Source organism: Furipterus horrens, unplaced genomic scaffold (assembly GCF_987537825.1).
Source record: "Furipterus horrens unplaced genomic scaffold, mFurHor1.1.pri manual_scaffold_5, whole genome shotgun sequence".
NCBI lineage: Eukaryota > Metazoa > Chordata > Mammalia > Chiroptera > Furipteridae > Furipterus > Furipterus horrens.
The window spans coordinates 10,374,943-10,390,892 of NW_028327175.1; the positions used below are offsets into that span (position 1 = coordinate 10,374,943).

A 15,950-nucleotide genomic window follows, 5' to 3' on the forward strand; every position below is an offset into this window, starting at 1 on the left:
CATGGAATTTGTCACTGCACGGTAATTTAACTGCCCCTAAATGTTTTAAATAGGGACAATATTGTTTACCCTTCTTTATACGAGGGAGGATCCCAAAACCCTAGAATTCTCTTCTGGAGGGTGGGCCCCTTGTTGTACAGACTTCTCTCACTAGGTGAGGGAACCCATCTGTGTCCGTGTACCAGCTGGCTTTTTTATGAGAGGCTGCATTCAGCTTCAGTGCATTTTTCTTCCAAGACGCTTTCAACACATTTGTGCATTTCATGTTGGATGATTTATGAGCACACCTGCCCACAGTGTGCTGAATGTTCAACAGTTTTGACCAAAAATAGCATGGCCGACATGTCCCACATCCCTATTCACCTCATCTCGCCCTGGAGCGACTTTTTGTTGTTGTTTGTTTCCCTGGGTAAAAAAAGTCCTCAGAGAAAAATGTTTTGCTGATGTGGAAGAAGTGAAACATAAAACAGCAGAAGCACTAAAAAGCATCAGAATTGATGAGTTGAAAAGCTGTTTTGAGCCGTGGAAAAAACATCCTGATAGGTGTATTGCCTCAAATGGACAGTGCTTTGAAGGTGACTGAAGTTTAAACATGTGAGAATAAATACAAATTTTTAATAAATTCAGTTTTCTGGATCCCCCCTCGTACTTAGCATACTGTCTTACACATTATAGACATTTAATTCCTTTTAGCAAATTGTAGTTATTCCCGTAAAATTTAAAGCATAGGTAAATGTATGGAACAGTCAATTCCAGAATTACACCAATACCTCTAGGTCTCATGGCCATACAGCAAAATCAGCCATGGTTATCCCAGTATCACATCTTAAGACTCAGAAATGGAAACACAGAAAACGGTGGAAATATGTTAGGATTTCTTAGTTCCTGAAGTTCTCTGCTCAAGACTTTTTGTGCTCACCCGAGTAAGCTGTTCCTGGGTTTGGGTGAACTTGAAGCATCTCAGTTCTCTGACCTTTGGGATAAATGGTGCTGAGTTGCAAGTATCCCAGCTGCCGGTCATCCCATACCCAAGGAGGCATAGGTGTGGTTCAGGACGCTTCGGGACGTTCTCCTGCGCCGTCTCCTGTGCTTGCTAAAATAAACCCACCTGACAGCTCTTCATCTGGGAGGGCTGGCCCATTTACGCAGCAGAACATGCTTATCCTAGCCCAGGGTAACATGCCGGATGCCTTCAAACACCAGGCCAGTGACCTCAACACGTGAAGAGGAGGGAAACCGGAGCAAGCTACTGCCTAAGGCCGACACATTTAAGCTACAGAAAAGTGCTTTTCCAGACCAAACTCAGCTGCAGAGCCGCTGCTGCTCGTGGCCGCTCCGGTCGGCGCGCTGGACCGGGACAAGGGCACAGGAAGCGAGCGCAGAGCGCTGCCGCCGGGATTGCGAGGGCGGACACCCTGCCGGGGCGCTTTCAGTTGCCCCCTGATCCGCGGAGGGCAGTGAACAAGCCCTGAACTTTCGGGTCTGTGGCGGTCTCCACTAGTGGGGTGACATCTCGTGAGTTACTCAGCAGTCGGTTGTCAGACAGTTTCCTGGGAAGCGCTGCACCCCGCCTGGGCGCTCCGAAACCTGGAGCCTGAACTGAAGCCCTTTCAGGAGCGTGAAATCCAGGACTTGCTCCAGCCCGGGAGCCCCGGGGGAGTGGGCGGGGCTGATGTGTGGGCGGGGCTAAATGGTGGGCGGGGCGACAGGCGGGAATAAAAGGCGGCGAGCGCGGATGGAGACTGCGGGGCCCTGATCCTGTGCCAGCGGAGGAAACCGAACGGTGAGGGGGAGCTGCGGTAGTAACAGCAGCGCCCTCAGTGCGGATCCGCGCCCGTGCGCGGGCCCTCCTTGCGTCCCCTCCCACTCCCCGCCCCCAGCCGTCTCCAGGGCGCAGGCTCGCGTCTGGGCGGCCGGCTGTGTCCCCGGCCATCGCCCTCCCGTTTCCTGCCCGCGCTGTCCGCTTGGCACTGGCATCGCCCCGCTGTGCCCGCCCCAGAGGAGCCCGGCGCTGGCGGAGGTAACTGCCCGCGGATTCCTGCCCCGCACGGTCCCGCCCCCTCATCACGCCGAGGCCGCCCGCGTCCTGCGCTTACTCTGTGCCCCGCGTTCACCCTTCTGTCTTGCATGCCTGCGACCTCCCCAGCCCCGCCGCTCGCAGCCTCCTCGCCCTTTCCTTCTTTCCCGCACTTGGCCTTCCCCCGTCCTAGGCCTCCTCGGCCTCCCCGGCCTGGTCCTCCCGCCGCAGCATCCTCGGGCCGACGGAGACCTGGGGCCCCGAGGGGCCTGCTCCCAGCTCCTGCCCTGTCCCCGCGGGCACCTCCCGCTGCCAGGCCCCCACTCAGGGTCGGGGGAAAGCCTCGGAGGAGCCCCCTGTGCGAGGTGGTCGTGGGCAGGCTCCCGTGTGTAACATTAGCTGGTGATTCGTTGGTTGAACACTGAGGAACGGACGTGATTTCCTAAGAAGCGAGTGTGGTGGAAACCACAAAAGAACTTTGATTATTTCTTTTAAATTGCATTGGCCCATGTGTTTTAAATGAAAGTACTTTTTGGGTACACTTAATATTTTCCCCTCCTAGCTTTTTGTGAGTGTGATGATGAGGTTGTATATAATTTTTTCTTTCACTAACTGATGTTGTTTGGTGGTGTTCGTTATTGTCAGGAGCATTACGGTTTTGGGTGCCGGTAGCAGAAACAATCTTTGCTTAGTAACAGGCGGTGCAAACACTACCAAATCCTCTGGGGCTCCATCCTTACATCTTGAGCTAGCTTTATCCTATACCTTTTAGTTGGAAAACTCATCTCTGACTATACATCTGGAATATTTTAAAGGAAATCCCTGGCATAAACACTTAAGTATATACTGTATTCCATATCTAGGAGAGGTAAGGACCTTTACAAAAAACACCAAAAATAACATCAATTTCTTGATGTCATCAAGTACCCAGTCCTGTTCAATTTTCCTGTAGTCTTTTTTGAATTTGAAATCATGTCACGCTGGCAGAAAAGTTTCAAGAAAAATATAAAGAGCTCCTATACTGTTACCAGATTGACTACTTTGTATTTAAATTAACATAATTCCAAAAGTCAAAGCTGTACAAAAAGCTATTTTAAGAAATATCCCTTCCTCCCTAGCCTTTCCACTTTGTTTTCGCCCATCTTTAGTAGTTAACCTATTTTGCTAATTTTTGTTTTATGTTTCTTTTAGTAAAACTATGGGATACATTGTTTTCCTCTCCTTACACTCTTTTGCACTTTACTTTTTTCAGTTAATATATTCTAGAAATCACAGTTCACAGAGATCTTATTCTTTTTAGCAGCTGCCTATTATCTTTTTGCAACTGGTTTATTTGAATTTTGGTCCAGGAAAGGTTTTCATGTATTACATTAGGTTGTGTGTCTCTTCTATCTCTCTATGTGCTACTATATGTAAAATACATATATAACAGTTTCTCACCTTCCCCCCTTTACAGTGCCATTTATTTGGTCAAGAAACTGCATCATGCATTATTTTCATCAAGTGCTCCATCTTTCCATTTACTTAGTTATATGGATCCATGGTTTTCTATTTTATTTCATGGATTTATTCTGTAGAATTTCTTACATTCTGAATTTGGTTTGACTTTATTCTCCTGGTGTTTTTAGTATGTTCGTAGTTTACTCTTTGTTTTTTGTCAACTGGTGGTTAGATTCAGGCAGAGATTCAGGTTCAGTTTTTAATTTTTTTTTCTTTAGCAGCCACCGATACTGTTTGACTAGGTCTATTAGGTCATTAGGAGCTGCAGATGATGCTTTCCTCATGCTGCCGTTATTCTTGCACTTGGTTAGCTCTTTTTTAAGAATTTCTTATTTATAATTATGATATTCTGCCCTGGCTGGTTTAGCTCAGTGGATTGAGCGTCGGCCTGCGAGCCAAGTGTCGCTGGTTCGATCTTCCAGTCAGGGTACATCAGAGAAGGAAAACTCTGACTCCAAAAAACCTCCGCTGCCTTGCGGCATACCTCTTCAGGGGAAAGGCTAAGGGAGTAAACCCCGACAGAAAATCCGGAGCCGGAGTCCCTAAGGCGGTTTGACGTTGTAGTCAACACCGGCAACTCCTGCGGCGCACCTGAAGCCAAGCTGTATCGACTTCGTCTTTCCCTTGGATCCTTCAGCTGCGAAGAGAGGGGGGGTCTGCTGCATGGGCAACAGCAGACCCTCCATATTACCCTGCCCAGGCTCTGTAGCTTCAGCGTCATCACAAGATGTCGATTCAACACGGGAGGAGACAGATACCATGTCACTCCCGAGTCGGACTGCGCAGCCATTCTCGGCGGTGCAGATAGACTCTTGAGAAGCTACACCATCGTCTCTCGAGACGGACGGCTGCCGACGACGACGACGACGACGACGAATTATGATATTAAAAATTTATCAAGATAAATGCTAAGGAAGTATTCATCTAGAATATTAGGGTTCTGAGCAACTGAGAAACTGTTGGAGTATAAAATATGAGGATGGCTAGCACCTTAACAGGTCATTCTGTACTGTGCTTAAACAGTCTTTTAAAGCAAATTTTATTTTTTAAAGTCATCTATTTTTCTTAACTATGGCATCAATCATACTAAATAAATTCATTTTTTTGGATTTCATAAATAAATAGAATTAGGAAGTAAAATTAAAAATAAAAAAGGGAGGCAGAATATAGCTATGATTGAATACAGTCCATCCCAATGACTATATTCCATCATTGTACAAGATGTCACAATTTTAAAAATTAAAAAAAAATTAATTTGGAATAGTTAGACTTACAGAAAAAATGCAAATAGAGTACAGATAACTTTTTTTCATGAACCATTTGAGAGTGAGTGACAATCTGATGTTTCCTTATTCCTGAATATTTTTATTTTTAAAAATATTTATTTTTCCGAAAGAGGGGAAGAGAGGGAGAAAGAGAGGGAGAGAATGTTGACATGTGATAAAAACATCCATTGGTCGCCTCCCCCCCACACACCCCTGTCTGCAACCCAGGCATTTGCCCCCACCACGAATTGAACCAGCAACCTTTTGGTTCACAGGTCGACACTCAATCAACTGAGCCACACCAGCCAGGGTTATCCCTGAATATTTTAGTGTGTATTTTCTACAAACAAAAACATTGACCTACATAACTGTAAGGCAACCATCTAAATCAGAAAATTAACATTATTAATTCTCTTCCCATTCAAGTTTTTCCAGTTGTTCAGTATTATCCTTTATAATGAAAGGATAAAATTTATAATTACTCACTGTGTTTAGTTATCAGTTTTTCTATTCTCAATCTTTTTTGCTTTCCATCCTCACCCAAGGACATTTTCTCATTGCCCTGAGGAAGAGAGAAACATTAGTGCAAGAGAGAAGCACCTATCTGTTGCCTCTGGTATGTGTCTGGATCCAGGAATCATATGCGCCGAGACCAGAAATTGAACCCACAACCCAGGTATGTGCCCTGATCAGGAATTGAACCTGCAACTCTTTGGCTACTGGACAACTCCAACCAACTGAGTCATACCGGCCAGCGCTGTTCTCAATCTTTTCCTGACTTTCACAACCTTTTATATAATTTTATAGAATGCCCCACCATTTAGGTTTGTCTGGTATTTCTTGCGATTCAGGTTATGTGTCTTTCACACATGTGTCACAGATCTTTTTCTCATTGTCTGTTGGTGGCACATGATTTCCATCTGGCCCATTTCTGATCATTTTCGTTTTGATCAGTGGATTCAGTGGAATATGTCTGGCTTCTTCATCGTAAAGTTAGTCTTTTCTTTTTTGAAATTAATGAGTATTTTATAGGAGGTACTTTGAAACAATGTAAATATACCATTTGTCATCAAATGTTCAGTTTAATTACTTTTTAAAAATTATATGGAGTCAGTTTCCTGTTAAATGGATTTTATGTCTATTACTATGATTAGTTTTGATGATCAGATTGTCCTCAATTCGGTCCATGGGATCCCTTTACATATGGTTTCTGTGTACTGACTCAGCTTAAACTCCTACACTGTGGCAGGATGCCCCACAGTGTGACCATCCTAAAATTCTCCCCAAAATGGACCATGTGCCCAAGGTTCTGCTCTCCTCCCCTTGCTGAGGCCCTGAAACAGTTCTTGGCCTCACTGCAACTCTCCCCACACCCAGCAGGGGGACTGGCCAGGCGGCTTCACTTCATGTTCTCTCAGGGCTCCATTTCTATGTGGGCTAGTTTGGGCTTTCTTACAACCCAGTGGCTCAGGGCGGGGTGACTGCCTACGTGGTGACGGAGGTGTCAAGAATGATCATTCCTGGAAGCAAGGTGGAAGCTGTGTTGCCTTTCGTGACCTGGCCTTAGGAGATATGTAGCAGCCCTTCCATTTTATTCTTGGTTAAAATAGTCAAGATCCCCTCCAATGTCAAGGGCTAAGGCCTAGACCAGAGGACTGACCTATGAGATAAGTGCTCAAGGTCACAGTGCCAAAGGAGCATGTGAGACGGGAGATAGTTCTGTGCCCATCTCTGGAAAATACAGCCTGCCACACGGAGGAAGGCAAATCATGCAGAAACCGTATTTTCACGATCTTTTCTAGTTCTTGTTACCTTCACGGTCCAAGAAATAACTTGTCAAAAAAGCCAGTTTATGTACCAGGCTGTTCAAGATATAAGATGAGATACTGAACACATTGTCAGTATCTTACCTTAAAAAGAGAACTGAGCTGATAAAAAAAGCAAAGTACCAAATCTTTGTACAAATTCTAAATTAAGATCCTCAGTAAATATTATGGCTATTATCATTATTTTTGCTTTTCTCAGCATCTTGTGACTCTTTTACTTCATTGGTCATTGATATCTTAACAAGCATGGAGATAAAATTAGAAGTTTTGACATCAACTAGCATCAAGCAGAAGAGACCCTGGCCACGAGTCTCCTGGTTGGGACAGGTTGGTTTTTCTTTATTCATACCGTACTAGTTGTAATGTATGTTAACTGTGTGCTTTGCCTCTAAAATTGAAGAATGATCCATGGCATTTAAAAAATAAAATCCGTCTTCAGAAGGATCACTTGCCTGCTGAACTGGGTTTTGTGTTTGTGCTTCGTTTTTATTATAGTGAGTAAGTCAGCTTTTCCAGAAAGTTAAATAGTCTATTTAGAAGGCATGTTTTACTTAAAGAGTTCTTTTTTCATATTATGTTTAAGGTGGTGGAGATGGCATATGTCAAAAGGGAATATTTAATCTGCTGAACCTTTTCCTACTGGAACAATCAGTGGAGTAATTCTTCCCATTGTGGTTTTTACGAGTGTGCGGTAAAGTGCCTCTTAGACGTGGAAAGAAGATGGGTCACAATGTACAAGCAATCTAGGAATACTATTCACAACACATGGGGCAGAGTCCTCATCTCAGGGAAAGTGGGCAAGCCTATAAAAAACCTCATAGAATTTATTATAATTATTAAAATTAGGAAATTTGGTGTTGTGTCATATCCTGTGAGAAATTATACCATTAATTTACCTTCTCTAGAACAGAGTCTCTTGAACTTCACAATGGTCAGAATCATCTGGAGATCTTGTTAAAACAAATGCTGGGCCCTGTCCCAGAGTTTCTGACTCAGTGGGGCTGGGGTAGAAGGATATGCATTTCTAACAGGGTCTCAGGTGTTGCTGATGCGGCTGGTTAGGTAGGACTTTGGAAATCACTGTTCTAGAATACATGAAGACAAAGGTCATTCAAACAGCATCCTTTTTCTAGGTGATAAAAAATGATCAGGCCTGAGGAGCGCAGAAGCTGTATCTATTTTTATCTAAATAAATAATTAGCACATATTATTGTTCAATTAATGACCCAGTTTCAGAATTGGAAGACACTCCTGAAAGTTTAAGCTTCAGAGAACTCTAAATTGCAATCATGAGTTCATTTTATGAAGTGATTTTAATGAGGTATTTTAAGAGAGAATGAAAACATCTTCAGGTTACCTAATCAATATCACTGTTCATTTTATGGTTTGTTGTACAAGTGAGTAATCTTTCTTAAATGTCACTTTGCCTTTTTGGGATAATAGAGATAAGAGTTTGAATTAACTCCTGGCACCTCTTTATTCTCTCACATATCTACTTTCTCAGGAAGATGAGGCTGTTTTTCTTTTGGATGATAAAATCATAAATGAAATTAACTTGCTCTCAGGAAGGACAAAGAAGAAAATTCCGCGTCTGCAGCCTTTCTTGAAGGACGCTATTGTGCTGACAACATCCAGTAATGGTTAAGTAGTAGTGATGTTTTCAAAAGGACACATTAACTGAATTTTTTAAGAATTTGGGACAGTTAGATTGTTAAGTATTGCATTTTCTTTTTGGAAACAGATGCCTGGTTGGCTGGGTTACTTACTACAGGGGAGCTTTTTCTTTGGAACAAAGATCAAGATTGTTTGAAATCTATACAAGCAACTGAAAAGCCTAAGGAAATGATTAAAGCTGCAGTAGGTGAGAATTTATTTGTTTAAATTGGTTTAACTTGATAAATAGGAAAAGAGGGTGAAAGAATTTTCTATTGCTATTTTAAAAATCTGTGTGTGTGCATATATGTACTCATATATATGTTATATGTATGTATTTTTTGGTGATTTTTATTTGTGGTAGTACTTACTGGGTTGGCCAGAAAATTTGTCTAGTTTTTTTCTTATAATGGCTCTAGTAGTGCTTAGTTGCTTTTAACTTCATTCAAAATAATTTTGTTAGATTGTGTTGTGATAGTTGTCATAGCAGCATGCATTTAAAAAAATTTTATCAAAATTGGTGAATTTTTGTATAGCCAATTTAACATTGAAGATGGAAAAATATATGAAACATTTTGGGCATATTATGCTTTATTATTTCAAGAAAGGCAAAAAAGCAACCAAAAAGCAAAAAAAGACTTGTACAGTATATGGAAAAGGTGCTGTGTCTGATTGAACGTGTCAGAGTGGTTTGTGAAGTTTCTTGGTACTATTGACATTTGGGCCCAGTAATTCTTCGCTGTGGGCCTGTCTCATGCATTGGAAGGTGTTTAGCAGCCCCCCCGGCCTCTACCCACTAGGAGACAGCCGACATACTCAAAATCTCCAGATCAATGAAGTTATTGGTGAAAATGAAAAATGTGTCTTTTATGGAAAAAAGCTAAATGGACTTTTTGGCCAGCCCAATAGATTCATCTTGAGATCTGATATGCCTAACATATATGATAACAATGGATTACTAATCCACATAAATATGTGATAAATGTTCCTGATTTGTACTTTTAATTTTTAATTTACTACCACTGCCTTAGCATACTTAATGGTAATATTTAGGTTTCTTTGAATAGGTAAATTATGTGCTATGTGGTGGGAATTCAGACTTCGAGGTTTAATTACTTTTTTTTTTTTTAGCAAGCTCTTTGAGACCATCTTTGTATGTATCTGGAGATGGGAAAAGAGTTCTGATTATTACTCCTTCCGGGTGCATATTTCTTTGGGAATATTTGGAATTCAAGAGTATATTATCTTCCAAAAGTCCTTCATTGACGGGCCGGTGGTCCCAGATCATACCTGAAGAAGCAGTTCATTTGCCTTCCACTAAAGATAAAGAAGCTATTGTGCATGCTGTTTTTGTAAAAAATGAGGTAAAATCCCAGTCAGACAGGGTGTCAGAGGAGCTGGGGTATAGTGCTGTCCGCACAGACTCTGTCTGTGAGGCTGCTGGGCGGGGTGGCAATGGCAGAGCTGTGGGTTGCGGTCATTGTGAAATCATCATGGAAAATATGTTTTTATATTTATTAGAAATTATTGGAAATTAGAGCTTCCTCTTTCCCTAGTTCTACTTTTCCCTAGTTTTAAAATATAACTAGTTAAGTAAGCTGCTTCATTCTCAAGAAGTAGTACATTCATGAACTAAAAGCAATTTTATCTAGCAGCATGGTCCCCTCTGTGTGTATGGATCAACACTGTATCTCTCAGTTCACTATTGTCAGAAGTTCCATCCAGGGGTAGTGCCCTAATTTAAATAATACATAACTATTAATGAAGAGAAAAATTACTGTGTAAGAATCTTTTTAGTTTTAGTCCCAGTAAGTTGGCAGTGTTTTCTTAAGAGAATAAACTACACCTTGATTTCCCATTCGAGATATGCCCCTGGCTCAGAAATAAATTACTTAAGTTTTTAACTTAATGTTAAGAATAAACATAGAAGTGGGATCTAGATATACTTCATTTACTTATGATGAGAAATATATATATATTTATATATCTTGATTCATTTTCAGATTAATTATATATTAAAGTATATTAAATTTACCTACAGTTATTTGGAGACTGCTGCTTGTGTTCCTTTACTTTTTATTCTGGGGAATGCCTGAGGGTGACATTTCTAGCAATTCGGTGGCTTGAGAACGTATTTACACCTATAAGGTGAGGAAAATGCTTCCTTATTTTCTATCCCTTTAAAAACATTATTGTCTTTTGGCTTATAAATACGTAATAAGATTAGTAAATGAAACGTGACTTTCAACTTCTGAGACTTTACAAATCCTTTCTTCCAGAAAAGTATTGCAATATCTCGTTAGTTTTCATTTTTAAATATATAATCTAGAAGGTTTTTATTCTTTATTTTAATTTTTTTGCTTTTGTCATGTTTCCCTTGCTGGAAGTGAGACCATGTAAGAGTTAAGGCAGACGTATGATTTTACTTATTTCAAGACTGAAAAAAACTATTTTGGAAAGTAATTCAACAGAATTTTAAAAGGCACATAATTTACTTGAATTTACTACTGTACCTTTTTTTTAAGTGCATTTTATTGGTTATGCTATTACAGTTGTCTCAATTATCCCCCTTTACCCTGCTCTGCCCAGTACCCACCTTCCCTCCAGCAATCCCCCAACTCCTTAATTCATGTCCATGGGTCGTGCATATAAGTTCTTTGGCTTCACCCTTTCCTATATTATTCTTAAGTTCCCCCTGTCTATTTTGTTCCTATCGGTTATGCTTCTTGGTCTCTGCACTTTTTCTCCCAATTCCCCCCTTTCCCCTTCCCACTGACAGCCCTCCATATGATCTCCATATATATGGTTCTGTTTCTGTTCTAGTCGTTTGCTTAGTTGATTTTTTTAAAAATTAATTTGTTGATAGTTATGAGTTTGTTGTCATTTTACTATTCATAGTTTTGATCTTCTTTTTCTTAAATGTCTCCCTTTAACGTTTTATATAGTAAGAGCTTGGTGATGATGAACTCCTTTAGCTTTACCTTGCCTGGGAAGCACTTTATCTGCCCTTCCATTCTAAATGATAGCTTTGCTGGATAGAGTAATCTTGGTTGTAGGTCCTTGTTTTTCATCACTTTGAATACTTCTGCTAGTCCCTTCTTGCCAGCAAAGTTTCTTTTGAGAAATCAGCTGACAGTCTTATGGGAATGCCTTTGTAGGTAACGTTTTGCTTTTCTCTTGCTGCTTTTAAGATTCTCTCTTTATCTTTAACCTTTGGCATTTTAATTATGATGTGTCTTGGTGTGGTCCTCTTTAGGTCTAGCTTGTTTGGGACTCTCTGTGCTTCCTGAACTTGTATGTCTATTTCTTTCACCAAATTTGGGAAGTTTTCCTTCATTATTTTTTAAAATAAGTTTTCAATTTCTTGCTCTTTCTCTTCTCCTTCTGGCACCCCTGTGATTCAGATGTGGGTAAGTTTAAAGTTATTCCAGAGGTCCCTAAGCCTCTCTTCATTTTTTTCAATTCTTGTTTCATGCTTCTGTACTGGTTGACTGTGTATTTCTTTCTTATGTTCCAAATTGTTGAGTTGAACCCTGGTTTCCTTCCCTTCACCACTAGTTTCATGTGGATTTTTCTTCGTTTCACTTAGCATAGCCTTCCCTTCTTCTCTTCTACATTTGCCATACTCAAGCGTGTCTGTCAAGTCTGTGGGCATCTTTATCACCAATGTTTTGAACTCTGTGTCCGTTAGGTTGGCTACCTCCTTGTCGCTTAGTTCTCCCATGTGAGACTTAATCTTCTCCCCCTTTTGGGCAATACTTCTCTGTCTCCTCAACTTGACAGCCTCCTGTGTTTGCCTCTGTGTCCTAGGTAGAGCTGTCACACCTGTTACATTGTAAGGGGTAGAGCCTTAGGTATTTGTCAATGTGGGTAGACCCATTTCACCACGTTGTGGTGTCGTATGTGAGGGAGGGGTCAGAGAGGGGACAATGCCGCTTGCTCACCACTTTTCACTTCATCCGCTCCCTGTATGTGACTGGCGCCCCTCTATCTGTTGCCCTGGTGATGGTTCTCAGAGTGGGTGGGTTCGTAGATGCTCTAGGACACTGGGAGCCCTCTAAACAGACTCTCATAAGAGATGGGCAGTTTCTTCCACTGCCCCAACCCCCACTGGTTTTTACAGCCAGAAACAAGGACGCTCTACCTTTCTGGCACTGGAGTCATGAACTACATGGTCTGGCCTGGGCCTGAGGTTTCTTTTATAATGTGTGACTGCTCTTTCCGACGGCCAGCCTCAGCCACTGCCTTGCTGCCACCGCTGGCACTGCTGCCATAGCTGCCAGACCAGGTCTTCTCCAGTCCAACTCTGCCCCTCCTACCTGTCTGGATGGGTATTGCTTCTTTATATCTTTGTTTGTTGGACTTCCATGCAGTGCGATTTTCTGGTAGTTCTGGTTGTTTTTTATTTTGAGGTAGATGTAATCCTTCTTATGGTATGGAAGGAGGCAAAGCATGTCTACCTACACTTCCATGTTAGCTGAAAGTGTACTACTGTATCTTTTAAGTGTTTTAGAATTTTTTATTTAAAAATAGTTTCATTCTAAAAAGCCCAATAAAACAGAAACAGTGCATTAAAAATATATGTCTAAATAATATTTATTAAAATAATCTGTGTTTTTGGTTATTTTTCTTTCTGCTTATTTTATTTATTTTTTATGCTATCAGTTCCCTATTAAAGTGTAATTTATATAAAGTAAAATGAACAAATAAGCGTATACCTGGAGTTTAATGAACATTTGGGTGTATACTGCCCTCATATCAATTATGGAACACCATCCTGAAATATTCCCTCTTCTCTACTTACTTAATCCCTTTAAAAATGTTAGCAATAATGTAGAAATATGCATATCTAAACTGTAATGGAAGCAGGGGTATTTGGGGTTGGATACAAACATGCTATTACTAACAACACTGTTAATACTTTTTTTTTAATTAATATTTTATTTATTTTTAGAGAGAGGGGAAGAGGGGGAGGAAGGGAGGGAGAGAAACATCAATGTGTGGTTGCCTCTCACACGCGCCCAGCTGGGGACCTGGCCGGAAACCCAGGCATGTGCCCTGCCTGGGAATCTATCCGGCGACCCTTTTGTTCTCAGGCTGGCACTCAAGCCACTGAGCCACATCGGCCAGGGCCAAAACTCTAATATCTGTTTTAACTGGTGACTGCTCTTTTGTTACCCTGATGAAACTTCTGAACGGTTACTAAGAGACCCCCTAGTATATGTGCAGATGTAGGAATTTAGTTTGACTTCAGTTTTTTTGTAATGAACTATATTTTAATTTAAAAGTCACTGTACTTCCTGTTCTCAATTATTTCATTACTTTCTTAGATCATTACCGTACCGTGTTCACTGGGCACAGCGAGATTGCCTTCTGTGTAGTCTCGTTCCTCCATGTGGATCAGTAAAGTCACGAGGAGCTCTGATTTCTGCCTTTTCAAGAGATGGCCTTACGCTGGCAGTAACTCTGAATCAGAAAGACCCAAAGGTCAGTACCTGTAGTCTGTCTTGGAAGTAACCTATAAAGGAGAGTTTAGTCCAATGCTGAGATGTTTTTTCCCCTCAAGATAGTTCTTTATGCTCTTTAAATTGATGTTTCCTAATCCAGCTTATTATTGTGGATTGGCAAAGTTATTTAAATTAGCTGCCATAGTTTTAAAAACTTGGCCTTCAGAAGCGAAAAGTGATTAAGGGAAAAGAAAGAAAGAAGGGCAATGTGGTAACTGATGTTCTTAAAATGTGGAATAAAAAAGAGAAGAGTTATGTGACTGGTCAGTATTTTTTTGCCTGTTGGAAAAGACCCCTAGATATTTTACTGATATAATAATAGATCTCTAGGTGCCCAGAATTATAAGTGATGATTAAAGTAAAATAACGTTTGGTAGTCTTTTTTTCTTTTTTAGGCAACTCAGGTATTATTTATGAACACACTGAATTTTGTTACTCTCTGTGGTAGCCTTAAAGGATGTAGCAATAAGAATCCTGTGGTACCAGCTACACTTGTCAGGTAAGAACTCTTTCGTATTTCTAACTAGTGTTTTTCTTCTATTTCCCAATAGTTTGAAAAGTTTAAGTCTCCGATAACTCAATTGGTGTCTAAATAGATATTTAGATAGGTAATGCAACTGACTTTGAGCATTTGTGCTTGATAGATTCTATAAATTGCTTTATATAAGGAGAGTCTTAAGTACTTTAAGGACGGGTCTGGTTGGTTAGAAGATACATGGACATATTCTTTTTTCTTTTTAATTTCTTTCTACATTGTCCAAGGAAGAGTGGAATCATGACTGGTAGAAAAATATTGGGCTTAATTGGAGAGGCAGAAATGGAACAGTCTGGTTGGGAAGCCATTATCTACTCAGAGGCTGAGGTGTTCATAGTCTTTTAAACAAGCTGATGTTCTCTGCACGTGGGTAAATAGCAGCATAAATGTGACTTTGGATGGCATATGAGCTACCACCAGGACCTACTGCGGATTGGAGAATAGGAAGAGTTCCTCTTGGATCTCCTAATTTCCATTTTGAACTCTTTTCTGTGCTATTCTCTGAATTTTCAAAGTTTTTAGGTTGATCCAGCTTTGTCTCTTAATTTTCTTTTCCTCCCCAAAAGTTCCTTTCCAAAAGCATTACTGGTCTCAAATCAGCAGTCTGTGTGACAGGGTGTCCCTCGTTTACATGAGAGGCAACTACTTTTTGCCTCCAAGACACTGGCCTGTATTGACCTTTCCGTCTCTCAGTAGATCTTAGTTGTGGGCCCTAGTAAGATTAAAAATTGCTCTAATTAAAGTACGAGTGGCTAAAAAGCTTAACACTGTTGGGGAATATTTTTATTTTATGATTTGCTTGAGAATCTAAATTTCTGATTGCTGTGCTGTATGGAGTGTTTATGAGTTAACTCCTTTTTTCTGGGAAAAGAAATGCACAAAGTGTATGTGGCAAATGCCTGCTCTACAGTCTTTTGCCATTGTTTTTGGAAGTGTTTCACATCTGCTTGGCCATTGTAAATTGTCAAAGACATTGTATAGAATCCTTTCTAAACACACTGTCTTGCTTTTTCTAGGTCCTACTGGGTAGGTGATATCAGCTGGACTCATGATAGTCTTTTTCTGGCTTGTATGTTAAAACGTGGCTCCCTGCTTTTATTGACTTGCCAAGGTGAATTGCTAACATTAATTACATTTGGTTGCTCTATAGAATTTGGGCCAGCAGAATTTATTCCTCTTCATCCACTTATAACATATAGGTGAGACATTTGAATTGTTTTAATTTGTTTATAGAAGTTTTTCTCTTTTGGTATTATTTTACTTTATTTTTTATAGTTTCATCTTTCAAATGGTCATATTTTTTCTTTGAGTCTATCATCTCAATATCTGTTTATTTATAGTATTTTCTTTCTTTTTGTGGCTTAATCCTGGTGAAAATTTGACATTGTGACTATGTAAGTATAAGTTGTTTAAATACTCAACAGCACTAAAAATTTTATTTTCTTTTGTATAAAAGTTAATAAAAGTATGTCCTTTATTTTAAAGGAGAGCACTTTAATAAATTATTAACTCAATATAACTTGACATGTGGGTTTATCTACATGGATAATGGAAATGGATAGAAGACTCCAGAAATTAGCCAAATTTAAATTTTTAATTGTGAGATGAGGTAGCAGTTGGTCTTTGAGTCAGAAAAAATTCAAATCT

General features: G+C 40.3%; 1 protein-coding gene across 1 annotated transcript in view; it reads left to right on the top strand.

Annotated features, from left to right (window-relative positions):
* Positions 1–6,854: 6,854 nt before the first annotated feature.
* The window catches only part of CPLANE1 (ciliogenesis and planar polarity effector complex subunit 1), an 85,378-nt gene continuing 76,282 nt past the window's right edge, over positions 6,855–15,950 (top strand). The window contains exons 1-8 of the mRNA XM_090279304.1: positions 6,855–6,935; positions 8,113–8,248; positions 8,350–8,469; positions 9,393–9,625; positions 10,303–10,409; positions 13,592–13,748; positions 14,164–14,267; positions 15,320–15,502. Of these exons, the coding sequence (XP_090135430.1) occupies positions 6,855–6,935; positions 8,113–8,248; positions 8,350–8,469; positions 9,393–9,625; positions 10,303–10,409; positions 13,592–13,748; positions 14,164–14,267; positions 15,320–15,502 (1,121 nt within the window). The remainder of the gene's footprint in view (positions 6,936–8,112; positions 8,249–8,349; positions 8,470–9,392; positions 9,626–10,302; positions 10,410–13,591; positions 13,749–14,163; positions 14,268–15,319; positions 15,503–15,950) is intronic.